The sequence below is a fragment of the Opisthocomus hoazin genome, chromosome 5, assembly GCF_030867145.1.
Source record: "Opisthocomus hoazin isolate bOpiHoa1 chromosome 5, bOpiHoa1.hap1, whole genome shotgun sequence".
NCBI classification, from domain to species: domain Eukaryota; kingdom Metazoa; phylum Chordata; class Aves; order Opisthocomiformes; family Opisthocomidae; genus Opisthocomus; species Opisthocomus hoazin.
In genome coordinates, this window is record NC_134418.1 from 7,247,430 (window position 1) to 7,266,649 (window position 19,220).

The following is a 19,220-nucleotide window of genomic DNA, read 5'->3' on the forward strand; positions in this document are numbered from 1 at the left end:
ACATTTCACAAGTAATGAAGACAGAAGTACAACCTGGCCATTTCTCAGTCCTGTTGTCACCCTTTCACCATGCAACGGCTTTCACCATCTTACTATAACAGATGCCAAACATCCCTCCTCCATCCCATCGCCGTGAGGCCTAGCGAGGCACAATAGTGACTGCTTGGCTGGCTGTGTACCCACGTTAATTATGGAATAGCACACAGTAATCCAAGACCAAGCAACATGAGATTGGAAAGAAAGAAGAGGTGGGTGTGTAGGGAGATCCCCAGAACTCAGGATGATCACTGCCCCCAATGCACAGCACAACACATGACATCAGCAGTCCAGCTCCTTCAGCTACAGCCTTTCCCATTCTGTCCCATGGGGAAAACTTGAAGAGCTCCCAGGTGGAATCGGGCCACAGAAAACATAGAAACAAGGTGGGTTGTTTCAGGGTTGGGTGGGATTTGGGTTTATTTTGGTTGTTTGGGTTTTTTCTTTGTTTGGTTTGTTGTCAGAACAGTTATTAAATGAAACCCCCTTGAACAAAGCTTTCTTGAGAACAACTTCCATCTCTCACCATGCTTACAAGATTTAGGACTATTGCTGAAAAAAAAGTCTCATTATGCCATTAGCATTTGCATTCCAAACAGAACCTTGGTTTTGTAACCATTTTTCCATTCTCTTCTTGCATATATTTTGTAACAACCTATTTGTAGAAATTAATGACTAGTCCTTTTCCTTTATCAGGAAACCCCAAATGACTCAAATTTCAGATCACTCACAATTTAAATTCCTAATTTTGCATATGATCTACTTGTATGTAGTTACACAGAAACTACAAGGACTTTCAAATGACAGGAATTTTTAAAAATACTTACTATTATCCTGGACTTTGGCACTTCCAGTCCAAAAGCTTTCATTTTCATTTCTGTCATAAAGAATCTCATTTGAATTTCTCCTACTAAAAAATTCCATGTCTATAAGTTCATCAGTCTTGTTTCCTTTGTGGCTGTTCTGGCTATTGCAATTGCTTTGTGATTTAACTCCAGACTCAGTAAAAGAGAGCAGATGAGCATCTGAGGTTGAGGGTCTACAATCCAAAGTCCGCTGCAGTTCAGCAGTGCTGCTGACTCTGGGTATTGCTATGGAAGGGTTAAGATGTTGCAGCTGTTTTACAGAAGTGCACTCTTTCGGAAAGTTTGCTGTGGGCTTCATAAGAGGTTCATTTGTATTTTTCAGGTTGGTTCCTTTTTCGTTAGCTGAATCAGTCAAAGATGAAGATCTTGACGTTGTCAAAGAGGTATATTTACCATTTTGATCATCAAGATTTTGCGTTTGTTCTTTAGATATAAACCCCACTTTAGGAAAGGCTGTCAGATCTTCCTTCGATGGTTTAATTCCAGTATTAAGACAAGAAGGATGAGTTTCCGGTAAGCTTCGTCTACATGTGCTGAAACACACAACATGCGATAAGAAAGAGGTAAGAAAGATAAGAAAAAGGTGTCAAATGAATCAGGGCATCAGCTGCTCAATCTAGGCACATTTAAAGATTGAAAGAAGAAATTTAATCATGTACTTTGAATTCTGATGTTCCAAGATTTTAAATTTTGTGTGACCTTAAATATGATAGTGGTTTGGGGGTGGTGGTGTAGGGTTTTTCTGGGGTTTTGTGTTTGTTTTGGGGGTTTTTGTTTGGTGTTGTTTTTTGGTTTTTGTTTTTTTTTTTAAGAGTTGAACAGAATGATAAAGCTGTATGCACATGTAGGCACACAAAAATTTAGGTACTGCAGCTACTCTACTACTTTCTCTCACAATTAAGCAGTTACTTTCTCATTTTCTCTGTGAAAAGCTGTATAACCAAATGCATTTCACTTGCACGTCGGTGTGAGCAGATTCTAATACTCAAGGAACTTCTGGCTGGCACTACAAGTTTATATTTGAGGCAGTGAAACTACTCCCCCACAAAAAGCTCCAATGAAAAAGTCACCTCTTCCACATTTGTCTTGTGAGATATATACACAAAATTCGGTGGAAAACACCTATACCACTTCTTCTAAAGCTAAAACACAGAATTTGAGTTTTCCTGTCACACTATTTCTGCCATATATGTTCACTTTTGTGACAGAATTGGGGGCACAAGCACAATCTGCTAACCTTCAACTTATGCAAGCTAGGCAGGAGCTGCGAGTTACACTCAGGAAAACAGTTACATGGTCCCATACAGTTCCCACACTTGCTATGGTCAGAGAATTGACTAAGACATATCCTGCATCTCAGGCCCCCACAGCACCTCTGCTGTGAGGAAAGGCTGGGAGAGCTGGGGCTGTTCAGCCTGGAGAAGAGAAAGCTGTGGGGAGACCTCATTGTGGCCTTTCAGTACTTAAAGAGGCCTTATAAGAAAGATGGGGAGAGGCTTTTTAGCAGGGCCTGTTGTGACAGGACAAGGGGTAATATTTTTAAACTAAAAGAGGGTAGATTCAGACTGGATATAACGAAGAAATTTTTTACACTGGGGGTGGTGAAGCACTGGCACAGGTTGCCCACAGAGCTGGCTGATGCCCCATCCCTGGAAACGTTCCAGGTCAGGCTGGACAGGGCTCTGAGCAACCTGATCCTGTTGAAGATATCCCTGCCCAGTGCAGGGAGGTTGGACTAGATAACCTTTAAAGGCCACTTCCAACCCAAAGTATTCTATAATTCTATAAAAAATAAAAATATGGCATAAGCAAACACATTATGTATCCAGGACAATTAAGTCTAATACTTTTCTATGCCCACATTACAGAAGACTAGTTACTACAGTTCTTTAAAATGACCTCTGAATTTGTTTTTCTAAGAACTGGAGTTATTTTTGGAGGAAAAGTCTGCATAAGCAAAACTGATTTCTTACCCCTGAGGAGTTTCTGCACCAAGATTGGGTGGTGAGTTAGCTGGCAAGGGCAGGCCTTGATGCCTTTGGTCTTTATTAGCCGGAGTACATCCTAGCAATGCTTCACCCAACACTGTTGGTACTGACTGCACATGTCCCTGACTGGGAGAAACCTGTAAGGGAGATTTTAACAGTTAGGAAAATTCAGGATAACAGAAATACTGCTTTGCAGGGTTCAGCTTAAAAAGAAAAATACATTAATGACCTTCCCACCACGTTTAATAAAGTTCCTTTAACACCATTCCTCACTCAGTCTGTAAGATGGAAAGAGATCAGAGTGTCCTTTTAAACCTTACAGGTTCCACAAAACACTGTTCATGTTAATTAATTTTCCTCCAAATAACAAACTGTTTTGGGAGAAGGAAGGTGTATTAAGAAGGTGGAAAGGAAGATACAAAGCTCAAAGCTCTGCTCTTTGGAACTACCAGTGCAATAATCTTCTAAAGTAATTGCAGTAATCAGAATTCAGAAATAGCTTTCAGTGCTTACCTGAAAAATCTTAGAGAAAATTAAAACAATGAAATTAGTCTGACAACATTACCAAAAATCTAGATGAACTTTCCTATAGTGAGAAAATCTTTGTACCAGGATTCTAGAAAGTGTTAAGTAAAGAAGTCTTGTGCTGACTGAATCACCAGCCTTACAAATCTACAGTTCTTTTAAGAATACAACAGGCCTACTAAATTAGCAAGTGTCTTTAAAAACAGTAATTTTCTGTGGGGCTCCTTCTTCAGCTCTGACATCCATATTCCACTCCCACATGCTCAATTTACTACTGGAAGTTACACTACGGACTCGTTATCATTATTTGTTACTCCAAAATATTTCCTTCCTGCTTTGATATAACACAGCTGTCAGGCATCAAGACAAGCTCTCAAAAACACACTGGAATTAATTAACTCTATAGTATGTGATAGTACTCTGATTTCTAATGAGTAAAACAAAAAATCTGGCTTCAGCTTATCACTCCCATATATTCACATTCACCAAAATCAGAGAAACAAACAGAACTTCCATTTTCCTTATGAGAAAGCACACTCACTTGTAACCATTTTGAGAATACAGTTGCAAGACATTTCCCAAAGAGTACAAAAGTGATGAAGTCCTTCGAAGGAAGGCAGACTAGAAGAAGTAAGCAACTTCACTACTTTAATGAAAAACTATGGTGAAACAAGCTATGAATTCAGATCATGATTACTCTTCTGCAGGACATTTGGAACATGAAATAAAGACCAACTTTGCTTGTATCAAGCAGGCTGTGCAATGGCTGCATACGCAGAAAGCCAAGGACTGGCAAACTGAGCACCCGAAAGGTGCTAAATGTACTCAAGCACGAGCTATAGAAACAATGTAAGCAGAGTGTGACTGCAATGCACTAGCTACTTCATGCTGATCTGCTGCACACTCTTCCTCAGCGGTAAATACAAGACAGATCACTCTTTTTATTCAGGAGTCTTAGTCTGTACTTGCTACCTCATGCTATATCTTTGTGAAGCCATTAAAGATTTCCAGTAACGACACCCAGTCATTAGGCAGACCTAAATAATTGACTCAGCACAGGACTGACTGCACAGAAGCCAAGAACCAAGAGGCCAAAAACCAAAACCCAAGCCTCCCACCCCACCACCACCCTAGAGCTTTCAGAAGGCTACTGCTGCCTAAAACGCAATTTGTGGTCTGAAACACTGGGGCAGAATTACAGGGTAAGTACTGTTCTCTAGCCAAGCCATTATTTTCCATTTGCATTTCTATACTTCAGTTACCCAGATCACCTTCTGACCTTTGAGACAGTTTTCTTAGAACCCAGTGGTACTTGGCAGGTCACTCACAAGAAATAAACGTAGCCATAGAAGTACTAGAAAACTAGCCATACTCCCTTTTTGCACAGAAACAACATTCTTCCAGACCGCTGCTTGTGTTGTTTGAATCCTCAAAGTATGCAAGTGTAGCTGAAGGTTTTGGGTTTACATACAAAATAGTCAAAGAACGAATGTGAAAAGCAAGGGTTATAAATTTGAGAACTGCTTTGCGTTTTCTCCCACTACAGAATACATGACCAGGCAGGCTAACTCCTAAGTAGAAGGAGGGGGCAAAATGCAGTTTAAAAAAAAACAACCTTCAAGGCTCAGTAACTTCTTCCCCGATTATCACAAAGCAAGATGTTTTACCCATGCCTAGACAAGTTTCAAAGAACTCACACACCCTCCCAGGGATTATATTTATTATTCCACTTGTCTACCTAATACTTACTGAAGAAATTACTTAACCATTATATAAGTCATACATAAGATAGTAAGACACTACCTCAGCAGAAGATTTTGCATGTTTAGCATCAACACTTCCAATAGTCTCAGATGACTTCCTTTTCATGTCCCCATTTCTTTTAGATTTATCTGGAAGAGAAGGTGATCAAGATTAGCCTATTTATCACAAATATGCTACTTAGCATTTGAAGTACAAATACAAATAGGTCTTACCGCATTTTCCACTGTTGTCATATATGATTTCAACGTGAATTAACTCAGGATCAAGAGTTTTTAAAGCTGGAATCTTGGAAAGGAATAAAAACACAGAATCAGCCATTTAAAGAGGTGAAAGTTACTGTTTGAATGCATTTATCTTAGATATTGTTGTACAGACTAAGCTTAGACATTTAACTTCTAGGTTCGTTAAATACCAAGCTGAATTTAACAATACATTGTTATGACAGTGTCTCTGCATGAACACACACACACACATAGAACTGGTGTTTCAGAGCACTGTCTTCATAGTGTAGAAAGCAAAGAAACCAGGATCGTACATCTGCCTCACTCTTCCAATAAAAATTCCAGGTCCCTCATTTTGCGTAGAAGCGTGTTTGTTATTTGATAATCCTACAGCAGCATAAAGAAGTAGAGAAACATTTGGGGGTAACAGGTTCTTCTGCACTACATCAATCCCCTTTTTTTAAGCTTCTTACAGTAAGGACAGATTTTTAAATGGTGTTGGTGGGGATATAAACACAAGATCCCACCCACTCCCCATCTCTTAGTAAACCCACAGCAACTGGTTCTTACCTCCTGACAATTGACTTCTAGAGTTCTTGTAGCTGGATTACCATTGACAACAACTGCTGTGAACCACTGAGTAGATGGATCCAGGCTATAAATTCTGATTTTTGAACCAATTATATTTTTTCCACCTTAAAAAAATTAAAAAAAAAATACAAGAAAAGGGAGCTTAAGAAGAACGGAGCATGAAGATCATCACAGTTAACAACAGGAAAGTGTCAACAATACTGCACACAAGGCGCAAGTAAGCAAAACAGAGAACCTTGAGACAACTTCCACATAGCTGAAGTGGGGACAAAAAAGCATGACAAATCTACGTTCTAACTACCTCCTTCCCTGGAGCAGTTCAACAAAGTTTCCCAGAGGTTAAGACATGCAGCAGAGGCCAGACTGACCTCCAGATTTCAGACGTGACAGATCAGTGGACATGGAAATGAAGATTCACCAATTAGATGTAAAATTTTTGTCTCTTTACAGTATTTAAGTGACAACTCTAAGTTACAATATTTTCCTTTCCATAAAAGCAAGCCATTTCCTGCATATGCAAGCATATGACTACAAATATGCTTGTATGAACCCTGTAATTAAGAATTTGAAGCTGGCAAAGGTAAAAATAACAATTTTAACTTGACTAGAAAAGTTTTCTCTATATAAAACTGGAAATTTTTATACACAAGCAGCAGACAAAAAAAAAATCAAGCTTCTTGAAACAATAAGCAACTCCCAATAATTTCAGTGAGAATTGCTACAAACTTGATCTCTCTTTCACAAGTGCCAGGCCATCTATATGTACCTAAAATACGTACTCACTCTTACAAAGGAAATACTTGAAACTTAAATCTCTATAATCCTTCATATTTTGCATTCACTGCTGCGAAAGAAAGTGGAATCAGTATTTTAAAAAGAGCTTTCATCCCTAAAACACATTACTGCTATTTACAGTGTGAAGATTTCCCTGTTCGCTTGAGTATTCATTGCCAGAGTTTTGTGCTACAGAGCATGCTTGTACCTTGTACTAAACGTGTTTCGTCTAGGTGTTTCTTAACCAAAGCCTGAATTTCTTCATTAACATTTTGATCATCTTTCAGAGGAAGCCTGGAACTCTCCATATCCTATGTAGAGAATTAAAAAAAAAGAAGTTGGTATTAAGTATAAGGCTTTTGATTAACAAAAACATGTAATATTTAGAAACAAGATAGCAGCAATTCATACAAGTTTCTCATTACTCTGCATTCCTTCAGCTCCTAGGATATTTTTACTGAGGCAGACATCATTTGCTTACCACTAATCTGGAACAATCATCAGCAAGCCAGACTGAAGTGAGCTCTCCAGGTTCACTATAATATTGTTCTGAAAACAATCTGGCTTTGTGCTACTACGTTACTAATAAGCACTAAGTTTAACTGAACCATCTATTTTTTATTTTAGGGTTTTAAGTTCTCAGAAGCAGCAATTCTTAAGCAGCCCTGAGCAGATGTAAACACACTATTTTTTTCTATTTATAATAATGCCAGAATCTAGTCCATCAAGACACCATTACAAAATGTTCACATGAATGAAAACAGTCACCTACATCTAAAAAATTCATAATGCTTCAGCATCATGAATATTTTCTTTTTTTCTCTCTCTACTGTTATCTAAACCAAGCTGCTTGACAACATTTAGAATTGACTCTGAAATGGAAAGTTTAGAGCACATTTTTAACAATGGCTCAAAGCGCCATAAAAAAAGATTTTTTTTTTTTTTTTTGTCCCAAATACTGCTCTGCTATTTGTAAGAAGCAGAAGGCTCCAGAGCTGGTAGTCAAGAAACTGTTATTCAAGATGCCAGAAAAGTAATCTTCTCCATTGCAGTATCGAGGTAAGGCTTCTACACAAAGAAATCTTTACTCTGTTGTTGAGCCAACATAGGCAAGACAACAATCTCCAACTCAAATTTAGCTTTATGTCATTTTGTTAGTTTCTCAAAATGAGTTGTCTGTTTGCTGGCTGTTAGCAAGTCAAAGTAGGAACTTAGGATGGCACTACTAGCAGTCTCAACATGGGACATCTATTACAAGTTTTATTTAGATTGTTTATAGGTCTTACAGAGTAGTTTTCTGAAAAGGTTAAATCCTTTATCAGTATCAGATACTTTTCTTCTAAATGCCTGACCACTCAGTCACACAGGGCAATTGTTTAAACCCATCTCTACGTAATTTTCACTATGAACTTTCCTCTGGGTGCTCAATAAAGCGACTGTAATTGAACCATCTCATTTACATCCCGCTCAGTTCTACATTTGTTTAGGATTAGAAGTGATGTGTTCCTATTAAATGGCAAGATTTATTCCAGCCATCCCTGCAACTCCTTTCATAGTAATGACAGTCACGTTCACAAGAACAAAGAGAAACTACTCCAGATGATCCCCACCATCAACATGATGCAATGCCTGTCACCTGAGCTGAGTAACTGTCCTAGCACACTCCCTCATCCAGCTCTCTTAAAGGACTATGTCCTGGATCAGCTTCAGCAGGTTTTTAATCAACAGACATTATATTCAGAACTGCTGTTTATGAGGTATGACAATAAACACCTACTCCAAGTTTTTAACCATCTAAAGTTTGCGTTTAGAATATATTAACTTGACATATCTTAAATACCAAGATAAAAGATTTATCTTCCATCTTTATAATGCCATACAAGGTTACCTGAATGGGTGTCAAAAGGTCTTCAGAAAGAAAAACACATCTCTCTTCACCAAGATAGCGTATGGAAACCATTGATCCCAAACCAGCTTTGTCCACTAAGGATTTGTAAGTCTAGAAAAGTGATAAACATTTTCTTAGAAACAGAGTAAGAAGATATCATCATTCCTCAATTGCATTTAAAAAATTATTTTAGTTTTGCATCTGTTTCTCTGTTAATATATCACATCTGCATACAACTCTTGAAACAAAGCAAGTTTCTAATAAACCTTCTAACACATGCCTAATAAAGTAGTTACTGGACTATACTTGAAATTAACTTCATTTATTACAAGTAAGGAATGCAGTTTAGGTGGCTTTCATTAACAATCATTAATCGTTCATCTCAGCATGAAGAATTTACTAATATTAAGAATTGTAATTGTGGATAGGTTAACTAAAATCCCTCCCTATAGTAGATTGGAGGAATAATTACCAAATCAATAAGACCTGCTGCAGAACTTACACAAAGTTCTCAAAGCTCACGCAACATTGACAACATATTGAAGCCTTAGTTTAGGCACAAATGATGACTTGGGTAGCCTTATAGTTGCTATACCACTGTAGTACAATGATGAAGTTGTGTTCAGGTATACCAAAGGCATTAAGGACAAGAAACAAATATTTCCTCTAAAAGCTTCTGAACTCTTCCTAGTATGTTCAAGGTTAAATTTTGTCCAGTCCTGTAGTAACAGTTCTCAAGGGGTAGGCATCAGAAGCCTGGAACATCAGACATGGCAAGAAAAACTCCTCCCTACACGAAAGGTACATCTGTACCCCACTGTGGCGGGCTGACCCTGGCTGGAGGCCAGGTGCCCACCAAAGCTGCTCTATCACTCCCCTCCTCAGCTGGACAGGGGAGAGGAAATATGATGAAAGGCTCGAGGGTTGAGACAAGGACAGGGAGAGATCTCTCACCAACTGCTTTCATGGGCAAAACACACTAAACTTGGGGAAAAAATGAATTTAACTTATTACCAGTCAAATCAGAGTAGGATAACGAGAAACAAAACCGAATCTTAAAACACCTTCCCCCCCACCCCTTCCTTCTTCCTGGGCTCAGTTTGACTCCTGATTTCTCTACCTCCTTCCCCCTGAGCAGTGCAGAGGGATGGTGAATGGAGGCTGGGTCAGCTCATCACATGTTGTCTCTGCCATTCCTCCTCATGGGGAGGACTCCTCACTCTTCCCCTGCTCCAGCGTGGGGTCCCTCCCACAGGAGACAGTCCTCCACGAACTTGTCCAACATGAGTCCTTCCTACAGGCTGCAGTTCTTCATGAACTGCCCCAGCGTGGGTCCCTTCCACAGGGTGCAGTCCTTCAGGAACAGACTGCTCCAGCGTGGGTCCCCCACGAGGTCACAAGTCCTGCCAGCAAACCTGCTACAGCGTGGACTCGTCTTTCTATGGGGCCACAGGTCCTGCCAGGACCCTACTCCAGCATGCTCTGCCCACGGGGTCACAGCCTCCTCTGGGCATCCCCCTGTTCTGACATGGGGTCCTCCTCGGGCTACAGGTGGAAATCTGCTACACTGTGGACCTCCATGTGCTGCAGAGGGACAGCCTGCCTCACCATGGTCTGCTCCACAGGCTGCAGGGGAATCTGCTCTGGTGCCTTAAGCATCTCCTACCCCCTCCACCTTCTCCAACCTTGGTGTCCACAGGCTTGTTTTTCCCACGTATTCTCACTCCTCTCTCCAGCTGCAGTTGCTGTGTTGAACCACTACTTTTCCCCTTCTTAAATATGTTATCCCAGAGGCGCTACCACCATCACTGATGGGCTTGGCCTTGGCCAGCAGCGGGTCTGTCCTGGAGCCGGCTGGCATTGGCTTCACCAGACATGGGGTAAGCTTCTGGCAGCTTCTCACAGAAGCCACCCCTGTAGCCGCCCTGCTACCAAAACCTTGCCACCCAAACTGAATACAAAAAGAAAAAAAGAAAATAATTCTTATAGAGTATGTGTTTGGGTTTCTGAAGGACTGATCGAGCAAACAAAGACTTTCTTCCCCTTTGTTGTTTTCCCTTCGGTTATGACAGCATTGGCAAACGCGCAATATCACCGTAAGAGAAACACTCTCCTGTATACTTCAATCAGTAAGTTGCGATCCAGACTTAAAATAAAATAATCCACGACCCTTCTGTGATCCTTTCTTTCCTGCCCTGTGTGGTGGGAAAGGGAGAAAGTCTTTGCCAAGGCAAGCTCCAGTACTGTGTTTTACTTTATCCTACATCGTTCCTCTGCTAAAGGAGGTTTGGGACACGTACACTGCATGAACTGACATGTCAAACACATCATGAAGAAAACCTCATGCATAAACTGAGAACAAATATCCAGTAAGAACTGTTCAGATACTTGGAACGGGACAACAGATAATTTCAAATAAGCAGGTTTTCAGAACATTGTATCAGCAAGATTACTGGTAGAACTGCTGATATTAACGCACAGGTCAGGAAATAAAATTAAGGATTCATCTTCCCACTTCCTCTCCCACCCTATTTGGCCCTGCTTCCAATAAATATCTGCTTACATTAGCTTTGCTTAAGAAAAAAGCTCAGCTAAAATGCGGCAATATGTATTATGCTGCATACTTCATACCTAGCAAAGTTAAGACTATTAAACATGGACTACACCTTCAGCATAATTAATGTTCAGCAAGTTTACAACTTCATTTATTTCACAACTACTTTTATGAGTAGCAATATCCAAAGTAGTTAAGTAAAACAATACTGGCTGAACAGATTAACAAAGAAATGTCCCCTGTTCACCTCCACTGGCTGATTTGCCCACCCAGCCATGCACGGCAGTTAGAGAAAGCTTAGTTCCCTGGCTCGTACACTGTAGCTCAGGCTTTCACCTGCACAAAATCCAAATCTCACAAATCATCTGTGCCAGGCAACAATCACATAAGTCATTCACATTATTTTTGTCTTGGATCAAGAATCACTGAAGAATTAACAGTACCTGAAGTAGAGTAATGCAAGAATTTAAGATAAAAATACAGGCTAACCTTAGAAACCTATTTACCTTTTTTCTCTCTATTCTTAACTGTAATTGTGTAAATGAAGGAAGACGAACAGGAGTTTTGGAGGGAAGCAGGCACAACATACCAGCTTCCAATGCTTATAAACTCTGCCTAGCTCTAGCTGTAGAAAGAGATTTAGTTTCCCTTCACATTACACATAAGAGTAACACGAGTGAAGCTGTACTTGAGAAATTCACACTTGGAACACCACTGTCCTTAGAAGAAGGAACTGCAGAACCAAAGTGAGTTAGGCCAAGCGTATACTTGCCATTGCAGGCCACTGGACAGGAGACATAGAATTGGGTTGAGATTGTCTTTCAGCCAGTACCAGCTTTTGCTCCACCAGGAATACTTTCATTTTATGGCTGTAGATTTTTATCCATCTTCTCTTTTCCCATGACTCATCATCAAATTCTACACAAATCTACAGAAAGGAAACAAAGTGAAGGAGTGATGACCATAAGATTCAGACACATAAAACATGGAAAAGGATAAACAAAAACACCAATTTCCCCCTCCCCAAATCATTAAAAGTACTTGTAACGCAAACATGATTATTGCTTTTCTGTCGTACAATCAAGCAATCACTAAAGTGTCCCAGGCTGACCTAGTATTTTGTAAGCGATGGTCAATGTCAACTGGTTTGTCATCATTACTCTCGCATAAAACACTACTATTCCTATTCAATTCTACAACCTTCCCATCTCAAAATATCCTCTGCTGCTCAAGGACACTTAAATGTTTGAACTCCACTACTAGTTTTTATAATCAAGGAAAAAACACACACACAAACACCCCTAAAACTCTAAAGGACTGTATACAGTAGTGGCACATGGATTTTGCACAAACTCTAAACTAAAGTCCTTGAATAAGCACACTGTTTTCCCAGAAATATTTTAGGAATAAGAGTCTCCAATAATAACTTTAGTTAACTTGTTGAAAGCACAAATGACAGTAAGTCAGTAAAGGTGATCAAATTATGCAATGTGAAGAAGTTAATTCGCTGCCTGCTTTTAACTGGTATTTATCTTCACGAATCTCTAAAGGATCTATACAAACTTTTCAAGAGAAAAGGAGCTGTCATTTCATGGCAAAAACACAGTGGCTTGGCCAATTTCTTTGGGATAGCATTACCCTTCCTTCATAGGCAGCATGGGGGTATCAGCAAAGGACTGGGAAAGACAACAAATACAACTTCACCTCAATACAGGAATTGAAACATCTTGGTAGAGAACACTACTCTCAGAAAAATCACTCCCTCTTCCCATAAAAATATAACGATCTAGTCTAAATACATTTAACTAATTTACCCTAACAGCAGAGAAGCCTCAGTTGAGTGAATCTTAGAGACATTCCCTTGTATTTATCTTCCCTCTAAGGGAAATGGCAAGTAAAAGCATGCACATAGAACAGCATTACCACAGAGAAGAGTCGTAAAACTAATGGATGCAGAAACAAATTTAGTCATTTTAAAGTTCACAGAAACAATGAAAGAGATAAGCAAATAACACAAGTACCAGAACCAGAATGGCTTGTTTTGTCTATAGTGACAACACTGCACAAACAGGAAAATACAGTTGAGAAAATATTTTCAGAAGTAGTTGACAGTCCTCCTATTCTGTAGCTTGTTCCTGACACTACACAAAAAGCAAAATTTGAAAGATTAAATATTTCTGCTCCTTTGTAGGCTTCTCCCCACCCGATCCTTTGCTATTTTGGGTTTAAATATACATTACTTTTCCACAGAACTAAAAGAGAGGAAAGAAGAGAGCATGTGTTTTGACACAAAAGCTCTCTATGCCTCGATTATTTACTTCGCAAATTCTTTAAAACTTTCACTGGACATTGCATGAAGTCATTCGCTTCTGGCAGAACCATAACCAGTTACAAGGTTCACAGTAAAGTCCCCAACAGCACCTGCTCCTTCTCCTCTTAAGTCCCAGAGGAGGTCCTTAATAACAGGTTTCTGCAGCGGCAACATCCTCCTCCTCACTCCAAGTACGGCACGGGCACAGCCCCGCTGGCCAAAGATGGAGAAAGCTCCACCCCTGCCCAGATCCACAACCAGAAGCTTGGCCTCTAACAACTCGGGACTCTCCGTAACAAAGTTTACAATTTCAAGAAAGACGTAGAAACACCTACGATTTCTTCTTATTTGACAAGTAGCATGACCTTCAGTTAATCAGAGGTCACAAAGTTCTTGCCATTAAAAAAAAAAGTCAAGGAAACAGTTTTAATTGAAAGATGGTACTGTTCTTGCTGTCACAGAACAGCCTGCCACCAAAGTCCCTTGCAGAAACAAATAACAGGACCATGTAACACAATGTTGTTACTATAATGGAGTTTTGCCCTTCGCGAGTACTTTGCATACTATAGTAACTGTCTAGACATGGTTCAATAGTTTTACTGGCTACAGTTGCCAAACAGCCCCTTAACAGCTTCACAGTCAAACTGTGAAAGTCGCGTGACTTCCACCCAAAATATATAGTTAACAAATTACTCTAAGCTTGCAATAATTGATTGCGCATTTAAAAGTCACGTTGGTAATCATTACTCAGACGCGGCCACCATGCAAGAAGAGTCCAGGAAACCTCCAACACCATAGATGAACTCAGTACGTCTTTCAAGACATTAGACGTACTTGTTCATTACCAGCTACTTCAAAGAGCAAGAAAGAAAAGTCACCAATCCCATCAACATGGGAGTGTTTCGGTTTCATAAGCAATCGCAATCTCTGGGGAAAAGGTTTTCAACTGACAAGGTCTTCAATCACATTTACGAAATATGCAGAAATAAAACCTAGGCACAGCGAGTGCAATGAAAACCTCAAGTTTTGATAATGCTGCCATTGGAAGAAAGCACGTTTATAATTAGTTTGAGGTGATTTCCAGCCTTAGTAGAAGCACACTGGGGGCTCCACGCAGAGGTGCACGTTTCCAACCACGTTAACTGGGCAAGCTGACCAAGAAGACCTCTCTCCCCCCAGAGCAGCGTGCGTGTATAGATGTGTGTGCGCGTGTACACACACCCCTACAGGCACGCAAAGTTTCCAGGTCCCAGGGTAAGCACTCTCATTTCAGAGGGTCTCTTTACAAGTTCCCGGTTACCTTCAGGTCTTGTTTGGATATGTCCGTGTGGGAAACCGCTCGGATCCTGCCTGACTTCCAGGGCCATTCCGAGATGCGACCGGTGTCCCACGACCTGTCCTCTTCGTCCGACAGGCTGAGGAACCTCTTCCCCACCAGCAGAGACCAGCTCCCCTCGAGCCTCAGCACCATTTTAACTCATCGGGAGGCCTCCGGGGAGGAAACCGACGGGAGGAGGGGGAAAAAAAAAAAAACCAACAACAAAAAAAGAAAATTAAAATCAAAGCAAGGCGGCGGTCAGCTGGCAGGCCGCGGTCCCAGCCCCGCGCCCGCCTTTCCTCACAGGGAGCCGGGGGGGGACAAGGCGGGCGGGAGCAGCGCTGCTTCCTCCTTCCTCTCCCCGTGCGCCCTCCTCCCTCCCCCGCTTCTTCCGAGGCGGCTCAAGCCGAGCCCTCGGACACCCACAGGATGCGGCTTTGCCCGCGGTCTTCTCCGTCACCGCCTCGGCGGAGGGAAACACCAGAAGCCGCTCCCAGCGCCTTCCAGCCCGGCCTACCCCCCGCCGCCTCTTTGTTCCCTCCCTCCGAGCAGCCCAAGCGGGGGGCGGCAGCCGACGGGAAGGCAGGGAAGGAAGCGCCCGGGCCAAGCTCCTCGCCGGACGCCTCCCGCCCCGCCCCGGCCTTACCCCTGCCCTCACCTGCTTTTCCCCCCCCTCCCTCTCTCTCCCGGGCCCCTGGCGCCGGGCCGCACCCGGCGCAGCCCCGCGGTCACACGGCGGCCGGGCAGCGGGTTCCGCCAACGCGGCGCTTCCCCTCCGCGCCCAGCAGCAGCCGCTGCGGCGAGCGATACCGCCCGGCCCCGCGCTCGCGCACACGCCCCCTCACCCGCGCGCCCGCTCCCCCTCTCCCCCCTCCACTCCATCCCGCGCTCCCATTGGCTCCGCCGCGCCGGCGGGGCGGGGATAGCTATGAGCCTCCCGCTGCGATTGGCCTGGAGGGGCGGTGCTCGCGCGCTTGGCCACGCCTCGAAACCGTTGCTCAGCAGATGGCGAATTAAAAAAAAAACAACACGGTATCCTTCCGCAAAGCCTCGAGTGAAGGAGTCCGCCGGCCCGCCCGCGTCCACGGAGAGCCCAAAGATGGGGCCAAATGGACAAACAAACGTGTTTAATGCCGTAGCGCCTTGAGGGCTATGTTTCTGCCTCAGGAGAGCTGGGCCTTAAGCTAAAAGGCCCGCCTTTGGAAGCGGCGGAGGGATCTGAGGGAGGCAGGGGGCGTGAGACGGACGCCTATACGTGCGGTTCGCGGCGTACTCAGATATAGCACAGGGGGAGGGGGCACCTGCGGGGTGCTTCTGCGCAAGCGCAGATCGGCAAGGTGCACCTGCGGGGGCGCTGCGGGCCGCCTTCTGCGCGCGCGCAGACGGGGGAGGGCGGGACAGCTGCTCGGCGGTGCGGGCCGCGCCTGCGCACTAGGGGCTCGGCGGCGGCGGGGCGGGAGCGTCTCGGTGGCCGCCATCTTGTTTGGCGGGCTGGGAGGCTGAGGGGGCCTGGGAACAGCTAGCTCCTGCGTGACAGGAGAAGTTGCAGGGGGAAAAAATAACATGCGCTAGATGCTCCTTGGGAAGATGGCAGGCTTTAGAGAAGCTTGTGTTTGGTTGAGCTGGGTTGTGTAGTTCTGTCTGCCAGAAAATGGCTTCCGCCATCTCAGATCCCTTACTCTGTTCATGCAAGACCTTCATGCTTGTAAAGACTGTAGCAAGATCACCTGAGAACCAAGTAGTTAAACTGAGAACATGGTAACAAGCTCGCTAAGGTGTTCTGCAGCGACCCAGCGAGACACCCAAGTTGAACTTTTACCACAAGACTCCCCTGCTATAGGATGTGGGAGGAGGAAGACCAAAAATGACAAAAGTACCCAAGGCCAAGAAGCTGTTGAGTCATCTGCTTTACTGGAAACCAGTGGTGTTCAGCTTATGCTTTCTCCAGGGTTCCTCCCATCACGGGAGATGTCTGAGCTGTGTGAATCCCCATCAGACAGTAGCTGGGGCTCTGCTGCAGGGGGGATGTTCCTGCCATGTTCTGGTCTCGTCCTCCATTTTGTCGAAGAAGCTAGCCCCACACTTGTGTTAAAAGCGTTTTTAGAACTTTTCCCACCAATTAGCATCAGGATTCTCCACTGATCACTTGCCTACTTCTACAGTCAAACAAACACATTCATGTATGAAATCAAAAGGCATGAAAAATTCCTCGTGCACAGTGATGAGGGAGTTACTGTCCTTCATGCTGTGGAAATCAGGCAGCCCAAGTTCCTTGATAATTCTAAGGCCTCTTCTGTGATTCCGGGCAACAAGATGAACCTGGTAATATGTTGCATTTTCGTCAGGGAAAACAAACAAGGAAAAGTGAATGATACAAAATGAGTCTAATGTATCAGCAACTGCACGTAGCCTGAAGAAATACTTGTTAGCAGGCATTGAAAGGAAAAACAGGTATGTTTGCTTCTCAGATTTAAATATTTAATATACAGACCAGATCTACAAAATGGAATTTATGAGAAGATATTGTATAAAGCAAGCTATATTTGAAACTACCAAATTACTTGCTCCATTGTAGGTATTAGGGTCTCGTACCAGCAGCTGTACAACATATATATCATACTATATAGGTGTAGTATACCCTCCTTATTTAAAGCCCTTAGTTTTTATGCGTACACAACACACTGCCTCAAAGAGTAGCTGACTAACACATGCATGAAAAGCGATGTTAGGCCGTAGGAAGCAATATTCGTCGACACAATAGATCAAACCGTTGGTAGCACTGCAGTTTCCTAATGGTATGGGTTTTTTTTCCATTAGCAGCAGAATAAAGGAAAGCTTTAAGGAGAGATTTGAAAGACGACACTGTGGGCTTTGTGAATGACCAGCTCTCCCATGCCAAGAGTAACACGAAGATTGATCAAAGGTGTTTATAAAATTTAGTGGTTTGGGCTAGAGGGCTGAGAGTAAATGAGCAAGCAGAGGGTGATAGTGACAGTGACATAGTCCAGGAATGATCCTGAGAATGAATTTACAAGTATGTGGGAAATAATGCTAGAAGAAGAGTCATGTGATCAAAATGCAACATTCTGAATGTATGTAAAGTAAAACAAATTAGCAGACATCAGAAGAGAAGATGGTGAAGCAGGCAGAGTATAAGTTGACAGGAGCCTGGACAAAAATCACGCGTTTAGGGTACAACCAAACTTTCAGTCGTGAAAAAGTAGAGATATTCAAAACCCAGCGGCTAGAAGTTGAAGACAGATAGCTTAAGGTTTTTTTTTTTTAATTTTTAAGCAGGGAAGATAATTAGCTACTTGCTTTACTTCCCTAGGATTCATCCTTCCTTGAAAAGGTTGGATCAGGACCAAATACCTTTTTTAAATTTTCTGTCTTCTTTAAAAGTTATAAATTTGGGGTAACCAGTGATGTCGTAAGTCAAAAAGTCAAAGAGACAAGATTTTAAGATGTGGCTATAAACATCGCTGAATTTGTTGCGTAGTTTTAGAATATATTTCCCAGAATTTTAACCATACAATACAGAAAAATAAATACTTCCATTTTTCTTAGCTGATTATTTTATGACCATGCACAATAGTCCCCACAAAAACTAATGTCTGCTAGAAAATTTTTTTATATATATGTCCACCCTCACTCACACAGTGTATCAATAGCAATTTCAAAATATTCAGAAATAACTTTCAAACAAACACTATGCTAATGGCACAGATGCAGCTATCTCACTCTGGATTACATACATCTCAAGCACTAAATGCCATTCAAAGTACTTGCAAAACAAACTATTGCTGTAAATATGCAGAACTGATTAAACTACAAAGCAGCAGATTTCAACCTGTTCTTCTGCCTACAAGGAGCCTTGAACATAATTTTTTACAGCCAGTTCTACTTACTGGGTTGAACTACTAATAGGTAAGCCTTTAGCTCCCATTTGAGAAAGGAGTAATCTCTGTAAACAGGTGCTCTTTAAACAGTAACTTCAGAACACAGCTGAATAAATTCTTCCTTTCAGTCACCATTAAGTAAGTAACAATACTTTTCTCTTGTATGTGGTATTGCTAGAAAAAAGCCTAAGAGGCTTTGGGTGAAGAAAATTTGAACTTAACTATGTCTGCAGTAAAACTCAATAGCCAATTTTATTACTATCAATGCCTAAAAAAATCCACATTCAAGCATTTAAGCCTGCTTCTCTACATATAAAATCGGGACATGCTATTCAAATATTTGTGCTGGAAAATTAGTCTCCTGCTATCTCATACAATCACAGACGCTTTGCAAGAAAGGGACATTTTATTCAGAGTAAGGCCAGCAGCTAACATGAACTGTCATGGCACTATGTTCTTGGAGGATGTTTTCCGTGATAAGTGGG

At 42.2% G+C, this 19,220-nt stretch overlaps 1 protein-coding gene across 1 annotated transcript in view; it reads right to left on the minus strand.

Moving 5' to 3' along the window:
• KDM3A (lysine demethylase 3A) overlaps window positions 1-15,635 on the minus strand; it is a 32,878-nt gene extending 17,243 nt beyond the window's left edge. Inside the window, exons 1-10 of the mRNA XM_075420309.1 lie at window positions 15,495-15,635; window positions 14,819-15,007; window positions 11,980-12,135; window positions 8,654-8,764; window positions 6,974-7,076; window positions 5,971-6,095; window positions 5,392-5,464; window positions 5,219-5,307; window positions 2,876-3,027; window positions 864-1,435 (exon numbers count right to left, since the gene is read on the minus strand). Of these exons, the coding sequence (XP_075276424.1) occupies window positions 864-1,435; window positions 2,876-3,027; window positions 5,219-5,307; window positions 5,392-5,464; window positions 5,971-6,095; window positions 6,974-7,076; window positions 8,654-8,764; window positions 11,980-12,135; window positions 14,819-14,989 (1,552 nt within the window). The 5' untranslated portion in view covers window positions 14,990-15,007; window positions 15,495-15,635. The remainder of the gene's footprint in view (window positions 1-863; window positions 1,436-2,875; window positions 3,028-5,218; window positions 5,308-5,391; window positions 5,465-5,970; window positions 6,096-6,973; window positions 7,077-8,653; window positions 8,765-11,979; window positions 12,136-14,818; window positions 15,008-15,494) is intronic.
• Window positions 15,636-19,220: the final 3,585 nt, after the last annotated feature.